This window comes from Pseudonaja textilis, chromosome 6 (genome assembly GCF_049901715.1).
Source record: "Pseudonaja textilis isolate UNSWEBS1 chromosome 6, rPseTex1.2, whole genome shotgun sequence".
NCBI classification, from domain to species: domain Eukaryota; kingdom Metazoa; phylum Chordata; class Lepidosauria; order Squamata; family Elapidae; genus Pseudonaja; species Pseudonaja textilis.
This window is the reverse complement of record NC_141995.1, coordinates 45,065,378-45,085,004: the sequence shown is the minus strand read 5'-3', so window position 1 is coordinate 45,085,004 and position 19,627 is coordinate 45,065,378. Positions and strand designations below refer to the sequence as shown.

The following is a 19,627-nucleotide window of genomic DNA, read 5'->3' as shown; positions in this document are numbered from 1 at the left end:
CTGCCAATGGGGTGGGAGGCATGGCAGTGGGGTTTAGAAAATGCTGGTGTGAGGAATGCCCATGTGAACTAAAAGGGAGGTTTGCTCTCAATAATAACTGTGCTGCTGAATGGAGTTGTTTACACCGAGTCAAGGCCAACCATCCTAGAACTCCAGATGGACGAAAACACCTGAAGATGTTTTGACACTATGTGGGACATGGATTGGACATTCAGCCTAGGGGGAAAAGGATTTAGGGAAACTTTCAATATGTAACTTTTGTGCCTCTTGGCTCAGATCTTGCTTTTCTTTCACTGCTATCATTTCAAACTCAGTAAAAATACCTCTTCTCTACCTCAGTGGAGTCGGAGGAGGGGTTCTTTCTTGGCCTGATGGATCTTGAGCCTATCATTTGGGGTGTTGGCTATTCCTGTCACTTTAGTATCATCTGCAAATTTGGTAAGTTCCCCCTTCTATTCCCTCATCTAAGTCATTTATGAGCTCAAGAAGGTTAAAGATTAAAAACACACAAATTATATGCTGGAGTCATTGCAACCATCCTTTTTTTTGTCATTTGACTTCTGGTATGTTGGACAGGAATACATTAAAAGGGAAACCCATGCCCTGGCAAACTTTCACCCAACTTCGTTTGCAAATAGAACATGGTCACATATGAGTTTCTCTGGAAAGCTCTGATAGACAAAATAGTTTCCAGGGTATCTGCAACAGTGACAGAAGCCTTATCGTGGAGTTGTACAACTTGAGAAAAGATAGGAGCAACCTTGTAGATCAAAGGTGTCTGCTACAATCTTCAGACACAGAAAATGTAGAACAACGAGATACCATTGGCACCTTTGATTAAATCTTCAGCTTTTCATTTCTAGTGCTCAAGGGAATTGCAATTTTGTGGTTTATAAGCTGCAATTTCTTTTCTGTACAAATTTTCTTTTAAAGGCTAATATGGCTGCTGGTTAACCTTGAACTGTTTCGTTCTGAGATGCTACAGTATTAGATTTAATGTTGTGAAAGTCTTGTATTAACAAGATAGCTAGCTAAATATCTATCCATCCAGATTCTTCTAGACTGTAGATTGCCTTATTTTCCAGGAATGCATCACAGATATCCTGCAGGCAGCAGGGAAGCCCTAGAAAAGTGTATCTGGGACAAGAATATCTTTGACCTGGGAATGCCCAGAGCAGATGTCATATTTTAGTACCAGAAGGAACTTTATTTTGCATCTTTCCAGTAGACTTTTCAATTTCAGCTTCCAAAGACTTTTGGTTTAGCCACCACAGAATGAGACATGGAGTGACTAGTTGCATTCAGGTCACCTCAGTTGCTCATCTGTTGGGAGTAGCATGCATTGGTGTGGGTTATTTTTATTGTGGTTGTAGCACCATCTACTGGTCATGTTTGTGGGACTTCTCCACCTGCCTCAGAAGCTTCCAATGTGAAAAAAAAACAAAGATGCCAGCTTTAAGAAGGGAGCTAAGGGGAAGGACTTTAAGAATTCTTCAATCAACACTCTTGTTGTTGACCTACTTTACCATTGTGGGGATTTTTTGTTAGCACTTTTTAAGAACAGGAGTGAAGAATTTGGGATAAAAGATCTACACTGGGCAATAGCGGTGGTTATGATTTACTCTTATTTTTCTAAAATCCTTTCTGGGAAACGCAACTCTTGCCCCTTTTAGACCCTGTTGATGCTTATATTATTTTGGTATTTAGTGCCTTCATTATGAAATTCCTTCTGCTGTTGAATGTGATTTCAAATTTTAAATTCAGATTAGTGTTGGACTTAAAGCTCTCTTTTTACTACTCCAACTTGAGTCTTTTCTCTGTATATGTTACAAATGCCTATTCTTCTTTCACAGAGCTTGTACTGGCCATGTGGAATTTCAGTCCTGCATCAAGGACCAAAGCAACAAAAGTTACCTCCAGAGGAGCTTCTGGGAGGAGATGTAGAAATGATTAACTTTTCCACTTGAAGTTTGGAAAATTCATCTCCACAAAATGGACTATTCTTACATATCCAGGTTGGGACAATGCAAAGTATTATGAATACTGATCTTATCCCAATCAAGTATTGGGGATTGGGGTACGTATTATGTATGCATATTCCATTAAATCTACCAACTATCAATTCAAGATATTACTGGAGATTTCATATGAAACCATATTCCAAGTTGCTGTTCAGCTCAGTTAGTAAGAGCAGCTGTGCTGTTATTTGTCCCTAGAAATACTCTATATCAGAATCTTGGGCCAGAATTTGCCTCTAAGTAGTCTAGATTATTCTGAGTAATTGGTCATTTCTTCATCTCAGGCTCCCTGTGTGCTGCTGAAGACCTCCTCCTTTCAAAAGACTTTCTAAAATGGGGAGACAAAACAACAATGAAGCTAGGAAAGCACCTGTTTCTTCACACATGTTGACTTCTTCTGATGCATGTCATAATTGAGCATGATCAATAATTTCACATGTCATCATGATTTATTATGGATGCCAGCACAACTGGAACAAATTGCTTAAGCAGAATCCGTTTATCTCTGATACACAACAAAGTTTTAATCTTGTTTACCAACTCCTTCCATTTGAAACAAATATCAATCTAGATTTTATTTAAATTACTAAAAGACATTGTCAGATTAAAAACAAGAATGTTGTTCTACAATATTGAACACACACACACATACACCTAACACATATACCCAACCTTCTTAAGTAGTCTACATACTGGATAGCTTAAAAATTGTCCTATTACTGAAAAACTTGCTGCAGTCAATGGAATACAAGTTATTTTTAAACTTTAGTGTTAGGCAGAAGTATTGAATCATGTGGTTTACTCTGATTGCATATTGCATAATTAAATTATGGGTGCATATTAACTTATTAGAATGATTATTAGAATTCAATTCCAGCTTGGAAAATCTTGTGATCTCCCAAAATGGACTGTACATGTAGGAACACATTCTTAGTATTATTGGCATATACCACAATATTTCTTTACGTTGTTTCTGCAATTATCATCTAATAGTACTGGCCCCTCTTCATAATTGTAGAAATCATTCATACTCCCTTCCATTGTTCAAAGACAATGTTATATCACAATTTATTACCTCACACTTGGCGGCGCAGTGGTTAGAATGCTGTACTGCAGGCCAGTTCTGCTGACTATCGGCTGCCTGCAATTTGACAGTTCAAGTCCCACTAGGCTCAAGGTTGACTCAGCCTTCCATCTTTCCAAGGTGGGAAATATGAGGATCCAGATTGTTGGGAGCAATATGCTGACTCTGTAAACTGCTTAGAGAGAGCTATAAAGCACTCTAATGCGGTATATAAATCTAAGTGCTATTGCTATTGCTACATACCTGAAAATAAAAGTCACACCTTTGGCAATGTTAGCCACTGCAAAGCAGCTCTGAGATACTCTGGAGCTTCTCATTTAAATACCCTGTTTCCCCCAAAATAAAACCTGAACTTATTTTCTTTTGGGCTCCAAAATAAGCACTAGGGCTTATTTTCGGAGGATATCTTATTTCTTCCCCCATGTAATTTAAGAGTACATTGGAGGCTCACTTTTTCTGCTTGCGGCAGGGCAGGAGGCCACACATTACATCAATGTCATTGCCGCAAGGCAGGGCGTAGAGCTGCTTCACACACCCCACACCAGCTTACCTTAGGGCCCCACAGCCAAGCCACCGATGCCTTAACACCTGCCTCGCCTCATGGTGATGGCTCCACCAGCCCTGTCCAGCAGGGCCTTGTGTGGCTGCCAGCCCACTTCTGCTTGCTCATGCAGCCACAACAGAGGAGGCTGAGTGATCTGTTGGCATGGATGGCCTGGCTGCCTGGACCCTGAGGTAAGCTGGCGCGGGGCATGTGAAGCAGCTCTACCCCTCCATCTCGCCTTGCAGCCATGACACAATAAACCAGATGGAATGGGCGGCTGAATGGCTGCACAAGCACTTACGTAGGGCTTATTTTGGGGATAGGGCTTATATCGGATGCATGCACAAAAATCTAGTAGGTCTTATTTTTTGGATAGGTTTTATTTTCGGGGAAACGCAGTATCAAAAATTCAACCTCAACACAGCTTCTGTGATTCAGAAATAATGACTAGGAGAATCAGACTTATTCACATTGGGAATATGGTGGTGATTTACAATATTTAGATATTTCACCGAAGGGAGTAAGTGGTTGTCTTCTGGTGCATCTAATCGCTTTCCTGAAGCTTCAGATAGATTTTGGGGGGGAATATCTCTTCTTATATTATAAAAGATCCCCACTGCTTATTTGTCTACCTGTGTGTTCAGAGACAGACAAATCAACCATACATTGCTCTCCTCACATAGATATATGTTTCAGCCTAAATAAAAATACTGTCTTAAATAAGAAATCAGAAAAAAATATTATCCTTCATTTACATTCATATTTTTGAAAACAGCATAAGACAGGATCCATAGTTCCATAGTTGCTTTTTTTTTCCTGCACTTTTAACAGCACCAGAGAAATGTTGATTACTGAACAGGTTACTTATGAAAGATAATAAATGTTGCTTAATTGTTGTGAGACAGCTGTAAAAACCTCAGGTATAAAAGTCTCTGTATTCAAATGCATTTTTCATATAAACATATTTTATAAAGCATACAGCATCATTGGATATTTTAAGAAGAATCTAATTCATTTTGAACAGACTATTTAGGTGAAGCAAAAAGAAAATAAAATGAGGACAATATTCAGTTAGACCTGTTTCATTTCATTATATGATACACGAAAAAAAAATGAAAATGATTTTATGAAACAAGACCAAAGCCCATTACAGCTAAGTTTTAATGGTTTCTTGGCAGCAAAAACGGAGGCCAGGTGGCCTGATTGCCATTAACCTGTCACTGGTTAACCTGTCATTGGTGAATTGTCATTCACTTTATGACCAAAGATTCAGTAATTCTTTTTATGCAAAATTTGTTTGCTGTGCCGTCTTCAAACAGGATGATTCAGTGGTGCCTTCCTTGAGGAGAAACTGTTGTTTCCAGGATCTGAAAAGAAAGTCACAAGACAAAATTCAGAGCTCTTTCAGGATTGTCCCATTACAAGAGAATAGAGGTGAAATCACTTTCCAGTGATAGTGGAAACATGACTATAAGTGGACTCAGATACTGCCATGTTTAGGGTCAAAAATAAGGAAAATGCCAGAGGCCTCCATGACAACTGGTGCCTCTGAGGGGGCTTTTAATCTTTCTAATATGACAGAAGATTGAAGAAAAAAAATATCAAGAGGCCTAGGCTTATCTATCTGTCTGTCCATCCATCAGCATGATCTCTCTCTGAAAAATGAATTGTCTGGAGCCAAAGTTGACATGGCAGACAAAGCCAATGCAGAAAAAGCAGGTCTACAGGTGGGCTGGATGAGTCTGGGGCTGTGGAGAAAGTCATCCTCGTTGTCATTGTCATCCCCCACTGCCTCTCCAAAAGGAAGGCAAATTCTGAGACATTCTCTTCTTCCTCCATCTGAAGCTTAGGCAGGTGGCCTCGGGCTTCCCAGTGCATACACACACACACACACATGCAATGAAAGTACATACACAACTGAAAATGGCCACCACTATAAAGAGTTGAAAATCATTTGGGAAGCCGTGCCCTGAAACAGTTGCATCTTTGTTAGAGAATAACAAAGATTTACATGAAACCTTCATTTACATGAACTTTTTAAGGCCACCAAAATTTTAACAGATAAATAAGCCATGCAACTTACGGTTAATAATTCCAGTCTGAGTTACCACTGTTCCACAGAGCTAAGAGGGGAAAAATCCACAAAAATATAAATCTGTATGGAGATAGCTACATAAATATGGTAAGTCAAGAACAATACAATATAGAAACTGAAGAGTGAAAAGGAGCTTTTATTACCCAGTTTTATTCCAATTCCTAGGTTGAAAATGTAGCCACGATGAGGTCATGCATTTGTGATCACAAAAGGCACCAGGGCATTGAGCCCTCGACTTTTCTTTATGAACAAAAACATAAAGCTCTTTATAATCCACTAAGAATTGAGAACAAGGGCATGCAGATTGGAAAAGAAGATAAGGAATAACTAAGGGGAAGAGAGCAAAGGTTATAAAGCTTTGGTATGAAAAATGGGGGAAAGGAGTTCAAGAGCTAGTCTTTGCAATATCTCTCCAATGTACCCCAAAGTTCCTTCAGCATAGATGTCCATGGTATGATTTTTGACTATGGAAAGATGAAAGGAAATGGATGCTTGAAAGAATGCTAATTGATTTCCTAACGTGCTTTCAACAGATTTTCCTGTCAATATCCCTATAGAAGACAACTTTTCACAAAAAGAGTTTTCAATGTCTATTAATTTTTAAAATTAGAAATACTGATGATTTGTGACAGAAGTAGATTTGGAGTTTGAAGTATTCTGAACAGACCATCTCAATTTTAGAAATTGGCATCTAACTTCAAAATTGTCCATGACAATTGTAAAATAGGGTGGTCTTGTTCTGTTTTTCAACCTTCCCCCTAGTTCTTTAGCAAATATTGCTGTGGAACTTTGCTTTACTTCAAAAAGCTGGTTTTCAGCATATCCAAAGCTGAAGGAACTTTGGGGTACATGTTAGAAATATTGCAATTGGTTAGTCATTGTTGCTAGGGGTAACTAGAAGGGATTTAAGGTTTAAAAAAGTTAATGTTTTCTTAAAATATATTCCAAAAATTTGGAATCTTTCACTCTATAAAGCACTTAGAATATAATGCCATTGGACTGTGGCAAGAAGCCTGATCAGATGATCATCAAAGAATAATGGTATCCTAGACTCTAGATGTTGGCTACCATAAAATTTGTCAACTCTCAGCCTTGGAATCAGCTGGGATATTAGCCAAGATAATACGATCCTGTCTAGTTTAATTCCTTGTTTAAAAATTGCATCATAATATGGAAATAAGAGAAAAAATATATAATGTTAATAGTCTACTTATTTAATAGTCTACTTTATCTACTTATTTATACATGGCCTTTAATATGACAAATATAATTTAAATAGAAACCAATGTATTTTTAATTTCCTTGTTTAGTTTACAAATATTCCTTTTAATACATCCTACATTTTTGTTCTTTGTTGAATGTATGTATGTATGTATGTATGTATGGCTTTATTTTTAAAATGATAGGTTTTTAAAATAAAATAATGGTATGTAGACTGCTATTTAATTTATATATAACTCAAACTACTATGGCTTGTTTTTTTAAAAAAGACATATTTGTAATGCTTTTCAACTTCAAATAAATGTTTTGAAAACAATGTCTAAAAAGAGAGCAGTTGCGAAGTAATGAAACCAATTTCACTATTAAAATTATATTTTTATAGGATATAATGTGAAAAAACATAGTCAAGGAAAAATCATGCAAAAAGAAAAGATATTGACTTTAAAATGTGCAGAAGTGTATATGAACAATACAAGAAATACTAAGGACACTTAAAAGGTGGGCAGTTTTAAACTTGGTTTACCTTGTCATAACTGGATTGTGTATACCATATAATTGCTCTTTATGATAACCAATATTACAATTTTCCAAACTGTAATAAAATAAATACATGAGGAAAGGAGTGGGTTAATGATAAAATGCAATTTAATTCAAATTGCAGTTACAAAGATGGTAATTAAAAAGGTCATTATCTGAAATGTTATCAGTTGCCTTTCCAAAAAATGTTAGATTAAAGCAATTTATACCACAACCAATAACAGAAAATACCAATTCATCTAGTATCCTATAACATATAAAATAATGCAAATAAACAGACTCTCATTGGAGCCTATGAAATCTATGGAATGGAAGGGAATTCTACAGAATGTTCCATGTCGAAACATTTTGAATGTAAAATTTTGTAGCTATGTATGTAGATCAAAAAGGCAGTGATAGAGAAAAATCAACAATCCAAATATGTTATGTTTGAAAATGTTTGACAATCTAAATATGTTATGTTTGAAACTAAAAAACCCATAAAAAAACAAAATCACAATCACTCCCGCTTTACATGCCATATGATTAATAAAGCTTTCTTACTTTTTCATGGGCATAGTTTCAACACTACAAAAATAATAAGAAAAAAGAATTATCATGTTATTTCTAGAAAATAATGTTTGGCATAGCAGTATTTTTTTTTCCTCTTATAGCAAAAGTGTGATATTAACACAATCTTCGTCTCAAAGAAACAAATGAGAATTTTTTTAAAAAAAAGGCAGTGGGGGGGGAGAGGAGATTGGAAAAGGCATTGGAAAAACCTACCGAAAATGATTCATAAAAGTAGAGACTAGTGAAAAATCAGTAAATACAGTTATCATAATGTGCCAAATCCCTGAGACAAATGAACTGCAAGACGGAAAAGAGAAATCCTATTATGCAGAGCAGGGCATAAACTAAGAGCTATGGCAAGGAAAATATGGAAACTAACTATCAGGAATAATTTCAAGATGTGGTAAAAAAATCAAAAATGGCTGCCATAACGGGGCCAATCTTGTAGAACTTGTAGTTTTTTTTATTTATTAAATTTATTGTGGAGAATAAATCACATACTTTTCCCTGTGTTGACCCTTCAAATTTTGGATGGCTATGCCTCCCCGCAGTTGTCTTCTCTTCTTAAGGCTAATTCATGCCAAGTTCCTACAACTAGTCTGTGTAGAATTTAGCTTCCAAGCTTCTCACCATCTTTTTGCTATGGCTGCCATCTTGATTGTGCCTGCCATTCTGATTATTTTGGCCACACCTTGCAGATACTCCTAGAAAACATAGCACAATTTTGGTTCCATGTGTGATCCTCTTGCATTGTGGCTGTTCTTGGAGGGTTCTCAATCTACTTTGCCTGCAGTTCTCAGAGAGATGACAAGAATTGTCCCCAGTTTCAAATTGCGGCAGTGGCTTTACCTGTGCCTTTGAGCATATCAGTAAGCACAGGTGTTGGCAGGGAGATTTTGTAAAATGTGCCTTGCCTACCAGCTCTGTTTCTCCTCGTTGCTCTTTTCAGGATCAACAGAAAAAAGAAAATGTATGGACTGACATTCTTGTATTCCCCAAGGACACCTGCATTCAGGTTTGGGATTCTACCAGTTCACACTTATTTGCTTAGCATGTTAAGAACCGGTTTTTAACATGCTAAGCAGTTCAGAGAACTGGTTGTTAGAAGAAATTACTGGCCTAATCCTGTAAGGAAGGCAGGAAGGAAACATTCTGGTGTTGCTTACAGAAACTGCCTCTCCATTAACCCTTATTACATTCCTGGCAGGACTAGACTTCCTGTCTCTGGAACTTCTCTGGAGTTTTTTCCCCTCCTTTGCTGGTACTTTGCTTGAGTGGAGTGACCATTCAAAGTTACAATGGCACTGAAAAAAGTGACTTATGACCATTTTTCACACTTATGACTGTTGCAGCATCCCCACAGTCATGAAAGGCCAGGTGAGGAGATGCGTTTCTCGATGTGAGTGATATTGAGTTGGCCATGTCCACCCAATCACATGACCAGCAAGCCATGCCCACTGACTAAGCCACGCCCATAGAACCGGTTGTTAAAAAATTTGAATCCCACCCCTGCTTTAACTGGTTCAACTTCATACTCTGCATCTGCCGGGGAGGGGCAGGCAACTTCCTTGCAGATGCCATCTCCTACAGGCTGCAGTACAACAGTGCCTGAGAGGTAGTGGTGACATCCATCATCTCATCCAAGCGGCGTGCAGCACCAGCTCTCACCCAACAAGAAATGACCCAGCCAGAGCCAACCCAAGACTTAGCACAACCCTTAAAAGTTGCTCTGAATAAGACACGAATGGTTCTAGCACCACAAAGATGACCTATCTCTGAGGGAGGGGCTGGCATGGGAGGGTGTCAAAATACCACATTTTTTGCACTATAAGGCACTTTTTTCACCAAAAAAGTGGGTGGAAATGCCTGTGCATCTTATAGAGCAAATACGGGCCTGTTTTTGGCCTCCCAAACCCTCCACGTGTCCCGTTTTTGCCCTCCCCAGCCCCCAGAAGCACTCTGCTGGCCCAAATCAGGCCTGTCTTTGGCCTCCCAAGCCTTCCATACATATCATTTTTGCCTGCCCTGGCTTCCAGAAGCACTCTGCAGACCAAAAATTGGAATGTTTTTGGCCTCCAGAGGGGAAAATGGGCAACGCATAATGCTTAAGAGAGAGTGGGTAGTGAGCGGGCGGCGGCTCCGGGGCAAGGCCGGAGCTGAGGAATCACGCATTCCCCGACCCAGTTGAGGCAGCTGATGGTTCCAGGGACTCAGGGAATAGCCCCCAAGCCAAGGCAAAGGGTCAGTGGGCGGCATGCACCTTTGGTGAGCTGACCAGTTATCAACAAGGCAACTGGGAGGCGATTAGCTGGGCCATGTGGTGAAGGCAACATATATAGGGCAGGGGTGGGCAGGGCGAGCTTTGAGCAGTTGGAAAAGATGAGCGACTCGAGCGTCGACTGTTGAGCAGCGGGAAGGGGCGAGCGATCGTCGCGCGACCATACTGGTTCAGGGGCGTGGCCAGCCAGAAGTCACTACTGGTTCCACGACCCACGCCAAATTCTTGCTACCGGTTCACCAGAACTGGTGTGAACCGGCTGAATACAACCTCTGCAATGGAGCCTGTTACTCTGACTCATTCTATTTTTACTTACTCATCATACACGTCCTCGGTATCCATCCTGCGATAGAATTTGGCTAGTTTCACCGCACAAATAATGGCAGGGATCAGCAAGATGCAACAGCCTCCTAGTCCGAACCAGAAAGCATTCTAACAAAAAGGAAAAAGAACAATTGGATGCATATCTAATCCAAGCTGCTTGGAATGCTTCTTCCTCATTCCTTCTGTAAGCTTCATCTCAAAGCTATTCATCCTTTTTCACTTAGGTAAAAACACCAAACTAGAGTCACTTGAGTATTCAAGCAATAAACAAGCAAAACTTCAGTTTTAAGAAGGATGAAAATGTGTGTTTCAAGGGATGCAGTTGTTCAAGTATAGTTGCTAAGCCCTCCAACTTAGCAAAGACATTTACTGCTCATGAGATCATAGGCCATTAAGTCTTTTCTTGCATGGAAAGTTTACTTTAGCCTTGAATTCAACTTCCTTCTTGTTTTGCTCCTCCGGGTGAGTCAGGATGAAGCTTTTCCCTGTGGAATCTGAACCTCCCGCAGAGCCCTACTTGAGATCCTTCTGTGAATGGGGTAGCCCAAACCAGAGAGAGATTGTAAAACCAGAAGCAGAAGATGTTAGGGACAAAACCATGCAAAAAAGGGCCTGGCCTCCAAGCAGGCCATCAGCTTCCAAGAATCACCTGCAATTCCCATTTTTACATAATACTTTTCAGTTTTATGAGATCATTCTGCTGTGAAGCTCTGATTTAGGAAGAGTCTAAAACAAACAAAAACTCAGATTTTTATTTTGGACAGCTAATTTTACATGAATCAAACTAAAAAGATAGCAAGCTGGTTTGGTTTCATATTTAAATGGCAGTAAAAAGAAATCTTTCCTTGACTTAGTATTTTCAGATAGTTAAAATACACACACATTAGCGCAGGCATATTTTTTTTCTTATTTATTCCCTTATCTTGATAAAGCTATTTCCTTTATATCCTTCCTTTAGCTTGATAAAGATATGTTTGAATAAGGCTGGTTATCAGTCTTATTTATCATAAAAATTTGTTTTATGAGGAATCCAACAGAAAGTGGCATAAATCCACAGAGAAACTATAATAAATAGAAAAGCATTTTCCATCTTATTGGCTTCTTCACTCTAAAGAACAGGTAAAGTTTCTGGCAGAGAGATGACTTAAACACCCACACCCTCTTCTAATTCCCACTTACCAAAGAATCCATTACATAGCTGCACAGAAAAATATCGACAGCTGTATCAATCGTATTTGCAATTGGTTTACAGGTTGCTACTTGTGTAGTAATCTGCAAGAGATGAGATACAGATTTGATGTTCTAATGTGTCCATGAAAATGCTTCTCCACACCCATCTTAAGACAGAAATGAATTCAAATGTATTCAGTTTTGATTCTTGGCTGCATATTTGATCTAGATTTTCATAACTGATGAGAAATCAATCCAATAAACCAAAAGGTCTTACCGAGTCCTTCACCCATACGGAATACTGCTCAAAGTAACCTAAGATAGTATCCATGTATTTCTTAGCTTCCTTGAAAGAAAGAAACCATTGTTAAGAGGATATGAGAATCCAAAGCTATGTTCAGTGTAAGGATTTCTTTGAAGGGTTACTATGACAAAAATATTTACCTGGACAATTACAAATGAAGCATTGTTGTTTATAAGAAATTGAGTGGCTTCAATGGCACTGATTACACTTCTCACTTTTTCCTGGAAAAGCCAGAGAAAAGACCTTAAGTGAAACCCATCCTCCAATTGTGATGCATTAAGGTCTTGAAACAGTGCCTAGCCAGACACTGCAATTTTTAAAAATCTAGATTTCCATAGTTATTTAAAGAAAAAGGATTAAAATCCGTAGCAGGATATTTAAAAAGCAAACTAGATAGATCACTTTTCTTTAATTTCCTATTAAATGGAGATAAAATTCATTAAAATGTTCCGCTTATTCTTTAATACTTAATTAAAACTTTTAAAAAAAATAGCTAGTTGTTAACAAACACTTGGCCTATTATAAGCAAAACACTGAGAAATAAATGTTCATTTATTGTAGAAGATAAGAAAGAAAAACTTACTGGAAGTTCTAATGACGTTTTCTGTAGTAACCGAATACTCTGGTTTAAAGTACTCTAGTTTATAATAAAGAAAACAAAGATTTTATCTCTAATAGCTTGAGCCACACACTTTTTATGCCATTACTTTTAATGCTTAGGTGTGTATGTGGGGAGGGCAATTGTTACAATTGTGAAAATAAAGATATGCAATAATTTTGAGATACTTTTATAATCCTGTCACAGATACATGCAAAGATCTGTTTTAAAGCTGGTCCTTGTATAAAATATCTAGTAGCCGGTTAGTTAAACTGCATGATACACAAACCAGTGTGGTGTGAGATAGGAAAATATAATTATTTTATAGAATTATTTGATGCTATAATTGCTGAGCTGCTTCTATAACCTTCAGCCCATGTGAAAAGTTGTGCTTTTCTTCTTGAATTGTAAATTTTAGCATATGCACAGCATTTCATCTCAGTCCTTATTCTCCACTGCTGTTAAGAAGAAGAAAAAATAAGCAGAAAAAAATATCCACTCTCTGTCCTTGAGATTATGGGGGCAAATAGACGAAAGTTTGCAAACCCTGAGTGTCTTGAATATTGGAGAATTATAGGAAGCAGAGCAAGATTATAAAAGTATCTCAAAATTATTTTCTTTACAAATCTATGTAGCCAGTGTTTATGATTTTTAACATGCTTTCATGCTTTTAAAAATATTTCTAGCTATTGAACTAACATTCAACATTAGCAAAGGTACTATACTGTGAAGTCTTTGATACTTTTTAGTCTTTTCTTCAACTGAAGTCAAGCTTAGTTACATGCTTAATAAAGACTGTCTGAAACAGGCTTAAGCTAATTATTCACTTTCAGTATAAGAAAGGAAAAACACTTACCCTAGCTCTAACATATTTCTTGACAGCCAGTTTTTGAAATAAAAGATTGAGGATGATTAAAATTACTCAGCAGGAAAAATTATGAAGAAAACAATAAAGTAGAGACTTTTCAGAGAAGAAGATAGTCAAGACAAATTACCGCAACATTAAGAGAAAATTAGCACCCACAATCATTGGGGGGGGAGATGGTATTCAACCAGTTTGGAGGCTAAAACATACAATGAACGTTTGCAAGTACTTAGCATGGCGAGTTTAATGAAGAGAACGACCAGGGGAGTCACGATAGCAGTGCTCCAATATTTGAGGGGCTGCCACAGAAAGGAAAAGGGGGTCAAGCTATTTTCTAAAGGTCCTGTAGGCCAGACAAGGAATAATGGATGGAAACCAAATGAGGAGAGATTTAACCTGGAAATAAGGAGAAATTTTCTGACAGTGAGAACAATCAACCAACGGAACAACTTGTCTTCAGAAGTTGTGGGAGCTTCATCACTGGAGGCTTTCAAGAGGAGATTGGACTGCCATTTTTCAGAAATGGTATATGATCTCCTGCTTGGGTGGGGGGGTTGGACTAGATGACCTACAAGGTCCCTTCCAACTCTGTTAATTTGTAACAGACCTATGAGATCATCAAGTTCATGCATATATCATCCCTGTACAACCTCTGCATGAAAATTTTCAGCTGAGAAACCACTCCATGAAATAACTTGTTCTATTGATTGCCCACTCTTACTATCAATAAATTCATCCTAAAGTTTACTTTATCCTTGAAGTTTTGCCCCATTTGTTTTAGTATTGACTTCTTGAACAAGTGAGAATAAATCTTTGCCCTTGATATCTGATATCTGCCCATCCTGTCCCTCTCGAACCTTTCATCTATAAGCTAAACACACCTAGGTCTTTTCACCATCTGACATCAACCCTGAGGACCCCAGGGGACTGGTGAAGTATTGAGAGAGTTATTATTTACACTTCTTCATCCAATATTTCCTAGTTTTAGTTTTTTGTTTTGTTTTTATAGATGTTAATGTTTTAATGATTTTTTTTGTATTTATCAATTGTAGCTTTTTGTATGCTGCCCAGAGTAATTTGTTTTCTGAGATGGGCAACTGTATAAATTTGACATATAAATAAATAAGCAAACTAATAAATAAATCTTGGTAATCCTCCTCTGGACTTGCTCCAGTTTATCAATATGATACATTACAGATTCCAATACTACTGTAAAAAATTTTTACCATTCCTTGTTCCAACGGAACAACTTGCTGGTTATGTATCAGCCGAATCGTATTTGCATGTCCTTTCAAAGCGTTTTCTAATGCTCCTTTGGGCTAGAAATGCAAGGAAACAATTAAATGTATGGTTTCCAACATGTAAGTTATTCTGCTGTTAGAGCAGAAAAGCAATAATATCAGAAAAGAAAACTGATATTCCTTCTTTTCCTGTCTGCATGCTTCCACTTAGAATAATCTATTATCAAGGGAAATACATGCTTTCATGTGATGTAAACCCAACCATTTTTTCAAGAGATCAAAAATTGCAGATGCCTGCTACTGAGAAGTTCCATTATAAATGCGTAGTGAGATTTCAAGCCAGCAGCTGATTAACAACAGGGACATTCTAAATTGTCGTGTTCCTGTTCAAGATGAAAATCTACATTCTTCCTAAAAGTATTCTAGATGGTCTTGTGGGGGTCTTAAAAGAAGCAAAACAAGTTTTCCAACATGAACCTGCCTCTTTTCTCCTAAACAATTATGTTCTGCGGACTGGGCGTAGTTATTTTGGGCCTAACATTATCCATGACTTTCAAAAGACATTTTTGAACCCTTGCTGTAACGCCCAACCCTGAGCCCCAGAACAACTGCTACAGAATGCTCTATTTTATGCATGCTTTAAGACAGCCTCAGCATTCAGTAGTTACAACATCGTCACTTGCTCAACTTACCAGCTGATCTGCTCTCGCTTCCAAATCATTAGCATATAACAACAGATCAATTTTGGTGATGCTCTTGTTAATCTAGAGCAAGGAAGAGAGGACAGAAAATCATGCAGCATTAGACTTAGAGGGAGAAGAGGGTTAATCTGTAGCAACAAAAAAAATCAGTCTGATAGTACAACGAAGATTGTCAAAGGCTTAACAGGACAAAGACAGGTCTTCAAAAAGTGCATGTGTGTTTGTTTCCCATTCTGATTCTGGCAGCCTGGTCTGGCTACATAAGCAATACAGGTAGTCCTCAAGTTATGAATGCAATGGAGCCTTCCCATTCCATTTGTAACCCGAGGATTTGTAGGAGTGAATCTCATACCTTGAACACGATCACTCCTTCCTTTTGCCCATGAATTCACAATTCGTTAAATGCACGTGAGGCATCTCGGGCTGGAGAAGGACATGAACAGGCCACCTGCTTCAGACTACCCAAGGCCTCCTCCGACCCACAGCTCATTCTCCCTCCCCTGGGACCCTCACAATTGCCCCCCGACATCCTGCTGTGCCGAGTCACTCATCTGATGAAGGTCTGTCTCCTCTCCAGCCTGTTTCTTCACCTGCTTCCTCCTTTTTCATCACTGAAGCTTTCCTCAAGCAATTTGGCGGCAAGAAAGGAGGCCTGGAAGGGTGCATGCGGCCTTTCAGGCCTCCTTTCTCACTGCCGAACCACTTGATGACAGCTTTGGTGATGAACAAGGAAGCCCAGAGGGCCATGCGCACCATTCTGGGCCTTCTTTCTCACTGCTGAATGGCATAAGGATGGCTTTGGTAATGAAAAAGGAAGCCTGGAGGGCTGCATGCACAATTCTGGGCCTCCTTTCTTGCTCCCGAACTGCTTGAGGATGGCTTCAGTGACAAAAAAGGCACAGAGGGCCATGCACAGGCTTCCAGGCCTCCTTTTGCTGCCGAACTGCTTGAGGATGACTTTGGTGACAAAAAAGGAGGCCTGGAGAGCCACCCGCACCATTTTGGGCCTCCTTTCTCACTGCCAAACTGCTTGAGGATGGCTTTGGAGGGCTGCGTCCTTCTAGGCCTCATTTCTTGCAGCCAAACTGCTTGAGGAAAGTTTTGGCAATGAAAAAGGAGGCACAGAGGACCGGCGTGCCACCTCCAGGCCTCCTTTTTTGCCGCCAAAGAGCTTGAGGATTGTGTCCCTATAGGCTTCAGCAGCCCTTTGCAAAAAGCATTTGTCAGTAGGAGGCTTCCACTCCTCCCAAGCTTTGCTGATGCCGATAAAGGCTTTTTTCAAAGGGCTGCCAAAACCCACAGAGATGCAATCTCCCTTGCAGGTTTTGGCAAGGAAATGGTAAACAGAGGGAAGGCCTGAGGACCAAAGCCTTCACTTGGTTTGCAAATATCCATGCCTCAAAGAATAGAGGACTAAAGTGTGAGATCATGTGAGATCAGTAGCACGAGATCTGATGCTACTGATCTGGCATGATCTCGCGGTATGTTAGGCCTCTGTTTTCTATAAATGTACCAAAAGCCTGAAGCAACGAAGTAGGCAAAGAAATCACAACAGAGAGATCTTCACAAGGTGAGTCTCCACAGGCAGAGTGCCTGTGAAGACCCAGTGGGGGTGGTGGGGGGAGTGAATAGGCAGGACTAATGTTGCAGAGCCTCTGCAGTCGTTCTTAAACAGCTTTTTCGCTGCTGCAACATTCATAATTTATGCAACATTTGTAATTTTGGGACTGATTCGTAAACACTAGGGAGCATTTGTCATGTAACTTCAAACAATCGCTAAGGGAACACTTGCAACCCGGGGATTACCTGTATTACTCTGTTTTCAAAATGAGGCAAATACTTTGTATGTAGATGATACAGTATATATTTGAAGAAGAGACTAGACAGCCACTTGTCTGGAATGGTATAGTGTTAGACTAGAAAATCTCAAAGGTCTCTTCCAACTGTTATTCTGTTATATAACAGTTGCTTCTTATAACTATCAGAGTAAAGCAAAGTGAAAAAATGGCTCCCTGTCAGGTGTCTAGAATTAGAGATTAATCAACACCTTACCTCTGACAGGTATGCCGCAAAGTTGATTTCATTTATTCCCGAAGAACCAAAATTCAACAAGTTCTCTTTTCCAGTGTTGCTCAGTAAAACTATATTGCTTAAATTTATATTGATTTTCTTGATTTTAAGGGACACATCTTCTGCATACTGTGTGGGAAAAGAGGTGAAAGGAAACAATTCTCAAATTTTGATGCCTCTCATTTCCAAGTGTCTTTTTTAGAAGTGCCTCATACCTATCACATACAACAAATCAGATACATGTCATATCTGCCATCTTCAGCACAACTCTCTTCATTGACATTCTGCCATAAAACACAAGGGAGTAAGGAGGAGGATGGGAAGTAAGGAATGGACAGAAGGAGGAAGAGAGAGAATGACAGGGTGACAGGAACCAGAGGTGTCAATCCGGAACACACCAGCTGATCAAGTATGGACCGTGAGAGTGGAATGTGAAACCTGAAGAGGCACCAAACTTCAAAGCCATGGTTTGATAGCAGGGAGCCTATGCAACATTTGTCACTAAACTGGTAGAGATGAAAATGAGGAAACCCTGAGCTTTATTGTGGCACAAGGCATGGGTAGACCCCTCATACTGGACCTGCATGGCTCCTGAAATGGAACCCTTATGTGAATCAGAGGAGGCTGGTATTAAAGATTCAGCAAAAGTCAACTGTCAGAGAGCCCAAAAGGAAACCATTCAGAAAAAGCCTCACAACGTTTGGCAGGAAAGTAAAAGGAGAGGTTGCTGCAGTGATGTGGCAATGAACCAAGGCAAACCCCCGAATCCCAAGGAGTACTGGGATTAGGTTTTCAATGAAAAAGACTCAGATGTGATCTCCCCTCACCACTACCCTGACTGAATTATAGAAATATTGCTGGGAGGTAAATTACTCAAACCTAAATTATACACCATAACTCCAAAGGAGCAAGACAAGCTCCAGTCCTTTACAGATAAGAACTTGCAGCGGTAATTTATCCAGACAACAAAATTATGGATGGCTGCCTTGGTCCTATTCCAGGAAAAGAAGGATGGGTTCCACCATCTAGCGTGGGTTAAATGCTATTTGTGCTGAGAAAGTTTACCCCCTGTTAATGAAAGACATGCCTGCCCACTTAGCAAAGAAGATCTTCACCAAATTACATCTATGAAAGGCATACTACAGACTACGGATTAAAGAGGGGAACAACTGGAAAACCACTTTCCTACACCTAAGTGAAGCACCAATTCTGGAGGCCATATCAAAAAAAGATCATTGAAACTTATGGTGGCTAGCTACCCTATATGTTCATCAGCCAAAAGATGTTCAGGAAAACCCCAGGTTTCCTTCGAACAGTGGCAAAACCTCAACCATCCTGGAAAAAATCTCCATGGACTGTATAGTAAAGTTACCAGAAAGTTCAAGAAACACACCCATTTGGGTGATAATCTACCTCTTCTCTAAACAAATGCACTTTGTGCCTTACCTCAAAATTCCCTTAGCACATACTATAGCCAAACTCTTTGTGCAACGTATTTATAGACTTCATGGATCCCCAGAGCAAATTATCTCAAATCGCATGGTTCAATTCACAATTTTGGCAAGAATTCCTAAAATTGCTTGGCACCACCCAAGAGCTTAGCTCCTGTCATCATCCCCAGATGAATGGAAGCTGTGAATGCACAAATGGAGTCTTAGAACAATACTTACGATGTTACATTATTTCACAGGATTATTGGACTGACCTTCCTTTCACAGAAGTGACTTACAATAATGCAGTGCATAGCAGCACTGGTTTTAAACCATTCAAAGTTGCAACTGAATCAGGGGCTGGAGGCTAAAACATAGGATGAATGGTTGGGGGAGCTGGGTATGTCTAGTCTAATGAAGAGAAGTACTAGGGGTGATACTGTTGTAAAAATAATTCAGTAAAGGAGGAACACAAACAAACCACAAGCAATAAATCCTACTTTAAGATCAGAGGTTTATTTCACAAGCAATTTGGAACATGAACAGCTATCATAACACAACTTATATCAAATAACTCATTGTAACGAGGTGCACT

The 19,627-nt window shown here is 39.2% G+C and overlaps 1 protein-coding gene across 16 annotated transcripts in view; it reads right to left on the bottom strand.

Annotated features, from left to right (window-relative positions):
• Window positions 1-2,448: 2,448 nt before the first annotated feature.
• Window positions 2,449-19,627, bottom strand: part of PROM1 (prominin 1) — a 78,108-nt gene continuing 60,929 nt past the window's right edge. For 6 of the 16 annotated variants that reach the window (XM_087936457.1, XM_087936463.1, XM_087936459.1 and 3 more), the window contains 13 exons: window positions 17,585-17,731; window positions 15,524-15,595; window positions 14,819-14,909; window positions 13,582-13,610; window positions 12,711-12,764; window positions 12,268-12,348; window positions 12,101-12,169; window positions 11,833-11,925; window positions 10,646-10,761; window positions 8,043-8,066; window positions 7,486-7,554; window positions 5,730-5,769; window positions 2,449-5,013 (listed from right to left, as the gene is read on the bottom strand). In XM_087936457.1, coding sequence (XP_087792583.1) covers window positions 5,751-5,769; window positions 7,486-7,554; window positions 8,043-8,066; window positions 10,646-10,761; window positions 11,833-11,925; window positions 12,101-12,169; window positions 12,268-12,348; window positions 12,711-12,764; window positions 13,582-13,610; window positions 14,819-14,909; window positions 15,524-15,595; window positions 17,585-17,731 — 864 coding nt within the window. In that variant the 3' untranslated portion in view covers window positions 2,449-5,013; window positions 5,730-5,750. Of the gene's footprint in view, window positions 5,014-5,729; window positions 5,770-7,485; window positions 7,555-8,042; window positions 8,067-8,110; window positions 8,756-10,645; window positions 10,762-11,832; window positions 11,926-12,100; window positions 12,170-12,267; window positions 12,349-12,710; window positions 12,765-13,581; window positions 13,611-14,816; window positions 14,910-15,523; window positions 15,596-17,584; window positions 17,732-19,627 lie in introns of those variants that run through there. The other 10 variants (XM_087936461.1, XM_087936469.1, XM_087936471.1 and 7 more) reach the window with 5 other exon arrangements.